The sequence below is a fragment of the Pseudogymnoascus destructans genome (genome assembly GCF_001641265.1).
Source record: "Pseudogymnoascus destructans isolate 20631-21 unplaced genomic scaffold scaffold_4, whole genome shotgun sequence".
NCBI lineage: Eukaryota > Fungi > Ascomycota > Leotiomycetes > Thelebolales > Thelebolaceae > Pseudogymnoascus > Pseudogymnoascus destructans.
The window spans coordinates 1,251,122-1,258,565 of NW_020167523.1; the positions used below are offsets into that span (position 1 = coordinate 1,251,122).

General features: G+C 51.3%; 3 protein-coding genes across 3 annotated transcripts; 2 read left to right on the plus strand and 1 right to left on the minus strand.

The window, feature by feature from the left end:
- Positions 1–27: 27 nt before the first annotated feature.
- Positions 28–2,926, plus strand: VC83_02136 (uncharacterized protein). The gene has a single exon (XM_024465805.1). The coding sequence runs from the start codon at positions 195–197 to the stop codon at positions 2,172–2,174; it is 1,980 nt and encodes a 659-aa protein (XP_024326782.1). The 5' UTR covers positions 28–194; the 3' UTR covers positions 2,175–2,926.
- Positions 2,927–3,004: 78 nt separating this feature from the next.
- Positions 3,005–4,744, plus strand: VC83_02138 (uncharacterized protein). The gene has a single exon (XM_024465806.1). It carries the CDS (start codon positions 3,220–3,222, stop codon positions 4,504–4,506), a length of 1,287 nt encoding a protein of 428 aa, XP_024326777.1. The 5' UTR covers positions 3,005–3,219; the 3' UTR covers positions 4,507–4,744.
- On the minus strand, positions 4,680–6,090 carry VC83_02139 (uncharacterized protein; the record flags this gene model as incomplete). The annotated part of the gene is made up of 2 exons (XM_024465807.1): positions 5,340–6,090; positions 4,680–5,287 (listed from the first exon to the last, which is right to left on the minus strand). The coding sequence occupies exons 1-2, from the start codon at positions 5,629–5,631 to the stop codon at positions 4,680–4,682; spliced, it is 900 nt and encodes a 299-aa protein (XP_024326776.1). The 5' UTR covers positions 5,632–6,090.
- Between the last annotated feature and the right edge of the window lie 1,354 nt (positions 6,091–7,444).

Here is a 7,444-nt window from a genome sequence, read left to right on the forward strand (position 1 = left end):
AGCCTTTCGATTCGTATTGCGCGTACAGTCCACTATGCAACATCCTCCCCGCCCCAACATACACACCACCGAATCGCAGTAAGCCAGAATTTCTCGCCCATCTGCCTTGCCAAACTCGCCCGCCATCCTGGATAGCAGCGTGCTCCGTTATCACTGGCGCGAACACCATGTGAACGGGATGTTCATCGATCGCCATGATGGTATTCTCCAGCCTGCTTAAGACGGGGAACGACCAGCAACGACACCGCCGTTTGAGCTCCTCTGGATCGCCAGGGGGTGATGCATCGCCGAGCCCTTCGCAGAAATCCTCGGTTGCTACCGTGGAAGACACGCCGTATATTGCGAGCGAGGCTCAGCTGGAGGATGTCGAGTCCGAACCGCCTGAGCTGACGGACTTAAATAACAGCCTTGCTGCCTTGGCTGCCATATTCCCTGATGTTCAGGTCGAAGTCTTTCGAGAGATGCTGAGCAGCTTTGATGAGGAGTCGAGACTGGCAGTGGTTACAGAGGCGTTGATCAAGAATAAGATGAAGTGGTCCAGGGGACGATACAAAGTGCTGGGGAAGGAAACGGCCCAGAAACCGTCTGAGGATACTGTTGAAGTGCTGCCGAAAGAAGAGAGGTTTAGAACAGATGCATATAAACTAGCAGTCAAGAATGCTGCGTACAACGAGTTTAAAGGGCTATCTCACTCCGCCGTCAAGGCTGTCCTGGCAGAACACAACCATTCCTTCATTCGTGCTCGGCCAACGCTCGCAGCTCTCCATGCAAAGTCGTGGAGATTCTCTATTACGGCAATATTCAGCCGGAAGAAGGCGAACCCCGAGCAGAACCAGTTTGTTGTGTGGCACTCGACGGGTCTCGGCTCGATTATCCCAACTTTGAAATATTCTGGATGCGTGGAGTTGGACAGGGAGTTGTTTGAATCATTCATCAAACCCCTACAAATACGGAGCCAAGCCGAACAGATAGAGAAAGACCATACGCTTGCGCTAGAAGTCAACACTGAACAGGCTGAGGAGGCCGAAGCATTGCATGATTGCGAGTGCTGCTACACCTCGTCAACATTCGAGGAGCTTTCCGCTTGCAATGACGCTGCGCACTTTGTGTGCTTTCAGTGCATAAGACATGCCGCCAAGGAAGCTGTGTTTGGACAGGGCTGGGCACGCAATGTGGCCTCTGAACTCGGGTCCCTCCGATGTCTGGCGCCTGTAACGGACGAGTGTCATGGCTGTATTCCGCAAGAACTTGTTAATAGAGCGTTGCTGGGGGAGAAAGGGGGTGTAGATGTCATCCGTAAATTCAACGAACGACTGGCAGAGGACACCCTCCTTAAATCTCAGTTGCCTTTGGTTCGATGTCCATTCTGCAGCTACGCCGAAATAGACGATTTATATCTGCCCGAGACCCAGAAGGCTTGGAATTTCAGACAGCACAGCAGTCTCTTGCTTTTCAGTTTTGCGCTCCTCTTCCCCTTTATCGGGATGATACCCTTCTTAATACCCTTGATTTTACTCGCCCTTCTCATTTCCTTGGCAAGCTTCAACAGCAAGGTCCATAACTTTTCACGGCGTCACCTCATGGCATCCTACACACGCCTGCGCCGACACCAACGCGGCCTACGCTTCCAATGCCAAAACGACGCCTGCCTCCGCTACTCCTGCATCTCCTGCTCCAAAGACTGGTCCGATATCCACATCTGCCACGAGTCCTCCCTCCTCGCACTACGCACGCAAGTCGAGCTCGCGATGTCCCTAGCCATCAAGCGCACCTGCCCGCGCTGCAACACCAGCTTCGTCAAGTCCTCGGGCTGCAACAAGCTGACCTGCGTGTGCGGCTACCAGATGTGCTATGTCTGCCGCAAGGACATTGGGAATGGGGAGGGCTACCGCCACTTCTGCGCGCACTTCCGCCCGAATGGCGGGAAGGTGTGCACGGAGTGCGAGAAGTGCGATTTGTACCGCTGCGAGAATGATGAGGTGGTGGTGACGAAGGCGAAGGAGGATGCGGAGAGACTGTGGTTTGAGAAGGAGGGCGGGGGGGATGAGGATCTCAAGAAGACGCTGGTGCAGAAGTATGACCCGGCGAGGGAGTGGTGGGTGGGCCGCGTGTGGCGGTCGAGACCCAGTGTGGAGGGTGTGTTGGATGCGTTGGTGGAATTTGTTATTGAATGATGATTGGGATGTCTGGATTGGGGGTATGGATGGGATTTGGCGTTTTGTTTTGTTCATGCATGCGATATGCGGATGGGAAGGGGAGGGGTACTGGTTTAAGGTGTTTTGTCGGGGGCTAGAAGCCATGACAGACAGGTGTCTTTACTGAAAGCTACGAGGCGTTCTTTTATATGGGACGGATAATAACGATTTTTTATACAGTTCTTGGGGTTTGGGGAAGTGGACTATTGGCTGCAGCCCTGTGATAGAACGCCTTTACTCGCATTATTGTTGCTATGAACAACACTACTATCTACAGTTCCTGATATTTTCCACAATCCCCCCTCAGATTTCTAGGCAGCGCAAGTCTGCTCCTGCCACTTCAAAAAGGCTATCCGCTACATATTAGAACCAAAAAGAGAAAGCTTCACCAACACTGTCCTCCTTCACGGCCAAAAGATCAAAAAGAAACAAAAAATATTGAACAGAGTGGGACTCGAACCCACGCCACTTTCGTGACCAGGAAACTATATGATAAATCACATGTATTAAGGTATAACCTTAACCTGGCGCCATAACCATCTCGGCCATCTGTCCCGGATTTGTTGAAGCGGAGGGGCTTGTTGGGCGTTTTGTCAAAGAAAAAATTGTAGGTGGGTTCTTCAACGGTCCACCCCACGTGAAGTGGGGATGGTCCCTGAGTAGCCGCCCCTCAATGGTAGAGGGGTTACACATGACGGTATGGATGCGGTGGAATTTTTATAAATTGGGGGGCTTTTATTAGGTCTAAGTGAGCAGCTTATTCTACTAATTTTGTAAATTTATTTATTTCGTAGATATTATAGTGCCGACAGAACGCGTCGTGTGCGGTTAGATCTGATTCAGCCTTGTCAACGCGTAAATTGATTTCTTGGACAAAGCCTCGCGCGTCGCACTTTCACCAAGTCGGCTTCCAAGCAAGGAAACCTCAGCTTCAGATACTGAGACGCAGTGAAGCTCTAAATCGACCTATTGATAGATCAAATAAGCGGCCCGACGACACAGTCCATCGACAGCAACCGCCACAATGGCCGGCGGCGTACAGGGCTTCGTGAACAAAAAACACCAGCAATATGGCGGCAACGAGAACGAGGCGGCTGCCACAGAGGCTCAACTCCAACAACGCAAGGCTGCTGTTCGGGAACTGGGATTGAAAGCCCCGGGGCCGGCAGCTGGTTGGAGGAGCCAGTCGATTTCTGGACCCGGCGTGCCATTTCGAGATGCGGTCACTGACACTGCCAGAGCGGGCTCTCTACTCGCCATGCAACAGGCTGGTGCCCAGGATGGCTTTGCTACGCAAGGCAGGAACCAAATCAACGGACAGGGCCAAGCCTATACTCAAAAGGAACCGCAGTCTCTGTGGGCTGAATCGAGTCTGGGATCTGATTCGATGTTCACTGTCAGAGATGGGCCACCCGGTCACTTGTACAGCGATGACGAGTTGGAAGATACCCAAGGTCGACACGTCGAGGGACAAGATCAAAATGTTGGATTATCCGACCAACGATCTGACAGTGATCCAGAAGAGGAGGAAGTCGATCAGAACATCGCCGGATACCACAATGCCAACCCCAGACAGCCGGGGCTAAACCAAGCCAACATCCCAATGAGAGGGGTCAATACACGCCGCTTCGAATCTAAGCAACAGCAGCGACCTGTTACGGAAACCGCTCCTTCAATCGGTAAAAGGGCGGCGAATGGCTCTGGAAAGAATTACAACCAGAAAAATATGTCAGGACGTCTGGGACACCAAGTGCAGGAAGATGGAGGCCAGCAACAGGAGGTAGATGCGTTTGCTCCATCTGAAGTCGACGAAGATACCATGCACTCGATCGATGGGAATGGTGGAAAGCAACCCCGGAAGGGTTCCAAACGGCAAGCAGATGATATTTCCAGTGTCGACTTCGACCAAGAGACCCTCTTCAATATGTCATACGCAGACCTCAAGAAGCAGCCATTCGATGAGGATCCAAACCAGGCCGAAAACCCGTCACTGACAGGTCTCCCCAAATCCCTCGACGCGCGCATGAAGTTGTTCAAGTATGCGCCAGCGGAAAACCAATTGGCTTTTCTCGCCACGCTGTCCATCGACGAGTGGGAGGAGGCGGGTGAATGGCTCATGAAGCAGTTTGGCACTGTGATGGACAAGTTCGCGGATGCTCGACGTGAGAGACGGAAGATTGCGACTGGATTTGAGGACAGGCTTGCTGCGAGGGATGCAGAGGTCAGGGAGAAGACTGATGGTGTGACGGCCGCGTTGAAGGACTTTAAAAAGGGAGGACAGGAGTTGCTGAGGAGGAAGACGCCGACTTAGGGTGGCTCACGAGATGTACTTTTTGTTATTTACGATTTGCTAGAAGGGCTCGAAGATGACATGGCATGTATTTAGTTAGAGCAAGCACAGGACGGTGGCGCAAAAAGGAGGGGGGGCTATTGCTGCATCATATACCCATTTGCTTTATCTACGGCTTTCAATCAAATCAGATCTCATATCTGCTGCACCTCTTGCACACGTCTATCTCTCCCAACGATCAGCCTCAACTGACTCCCCTTCTTCCCCTCATCCCCCTTAAACACCCCCCTCCTTAGCTCCTCCGTGAACAGCTCATAAGCGGGGTGATACCCATCCACGAACTTCACAACCTGCTCATCCGTCATCGCATTTTCCACCCCCCTCACCTTCCTCAGCGCCTCCTCCTGCTCCCTCCGCCACGCATACACAAACGCCGTCTCACTAGCATCGAGATGTATAAACGCATCCAGCATGTCCGTCATAACATCATACTCCCTCAGTTTGTCATTCACGAACAGCAAATCCTCGAGCCTGTTCTTCCATAGTGTTGAATCGGGATTCGAACGCGACGCTTCGCGTTTGGCGACGACTTCGGAGTCTGGGAGGGCGCGGAATCCGACAGACCACCCTTCGAGGATTATGACTTGCAGCTTCCGCTTGCTTTTCTCGTTGACGCGAAGGGGGGGTGGTGTACGGTCGCCTTGCCCGTTGAAGGCGGACTTGTCGTAGCGAGGGATGGAGGTTTCGGTTTGGTTGCGCAGGCTGGTGAAGAGGGAGCGGGCGAGGGGGATGTCGTGGGTTCCTGGGGTTTGTCAGTGGGGGGGAGATAGATTGAGAGGTAGGGAAGGGCATACCGGGCTCTCCGCGGTGCTGGATCAGTGGGTTCGAGGGATTGGCTTCTGCCAGGGCGACTTGGTCGGCGTGGGTGAGATAGAGGTCATCGAGGCTGATGATCTCGGTCACGAGGTTGCAGTCGTTGTGGAGGGTGGAGAGGAGGAGAGAGACGAGGGTGGATTTCCCGACGCCTTGGACGCCGTTGATGCCTATGAAGAAGGGGGTGGCGGGGGATGAGGCAGCGTGGATGGCATGGCGGGCGAGGATGAAGGGGATGCAGTGGCTGCTTTTGTCGTCTATTATTTCCGCCATGTTATCATTTATGAGGGTGGTGTTGGAGTTAGGGTTTGAGATGGAGGCGGGGGGGTTGCCAGTGTCTGAGAGAAGTGGTCAGCTCCATAGTGACTTTGCATTTATCCAAAAGCTACAATTCCTGATGCTGAAGTCTTCAACGGTAGAATGCTGACAATCTGTTCAAGGCCTCATAATTCCTATCTCATATTTTCAATTGCCGGTTCTCCACGAAGGCTTGCTCGCGGACAGAGACTCAACTTGCGGTTCTTGACGAGCGACTCAATGCGGGGTTAGCAGCCTACTGGAACCCCAACTCTCCGATTCGTCCTTGGGAGATTCTGGATCCATGACGCTCAGTATCGCCATCGACCTCGCAAAATCTCATCTTACAACTCGGAGTGATAATTGTTTAGCCTCAGAAATTATTATGGGAACAGAATCACGAAATAACAAAATTATGCACATGGCATTTCTCCAACTCCCAAAATTATCTCGGAGCCCGCTGGCATGTGAACGCGAACCCTTTAAATTTCGCAGCTTCCCCAGGTTTCGTCATGACCTCAACAGCCGACCAATCACAACAACCGAACGGTTTGGACCGAGGCATGTGCCGAGGTGAACTAGGACGACCGCCGAAAACGAACAAGTAGATAAACACTCGCTCCTTTCTTGTCTTATTTCTGCTCTTTCTTTCTTCATTAAGTTAGAGGGTTTCAGCTTAAATTACGTAACATAATTTCATACAGTAGGATTAACGTACTTGACAAGCGAGTCGTATTTGCATGCGAGTCGTATCGCAACACACCAAATCTGCACTTTACGGACACTAATGACTATAATGGCTCAACCACAGAACACTCCGGCTAGTCAGATTGAAGGCCGAATTGATTTAGCTATTCAGGCCTTCCATCAAGGCTATTTTAGCAACCTTAAAGCGGCTTGTACAACCTACGATGTGCCATACACAACTGTCCGCGACCGCGTTAACGGACGCGTTGCTCGACGCGATTTACAACCCGCAAACAAAAAACTTAGCAACACAGAGGAGTCAACACTTGTCGAATGGATATTATCTATGGAGAAACGAGGTCTACCCCTTAGATCTGAATCTGTACGGCAAATGGCAAATCTATTACTCCAAAAACGGTCTGACGCGGTCTACTCTACCCCTCTTACAGTTGGCCAACGATGGGTTTACAACTTTGTAAAGCGCCACCCTTTCCTCCAATCAAAGTACACCCGTAAATACGATTATCAACGGGCAAAATGTGAAGATCCTACCGTTATTCGGGATTGGTTTCGACTTTTACAGAACACAATTGCCAAATATGGGATTCAGGAAGATGACATATATAACTTTGACGAGACGGGATTTCAAATGGGAGTGATTACAACCGCAAAAGTGATTACGGGTTCTGAGCGGGCCCATAAGCCCGTTTGTGTGCAGCCAGGGAACCGTGAATGGGTTACCGTTATTGAGTCAATTGCAGCAAGCGGGTGGAGTGTGCCACCAATGGTTATATTTGAGGGAAAGGTCCATATATCAAGTTGGTATACGGATACCTTGCCTCGAGATTGGACCATTGCAGTTAGTAATAACGGGTGGACGGACGACTCTTTAGGCCTTACCTGGCTTACGGACGTCTTCCAGAAGCACACAAAGGACCGTACAAAGGGTGTTTACAGGCTCTTGATTCTTGACGGACATGGAAGCCATTCCACTCCTGAATTTGACCTGTTTTGCAAGGAGCACTCAATTATCACACTCTGTATGCCTCCACACTCGTCACATCTTTTGCAACCACTTGACGTTAGCTGCTTTGCAGTTATG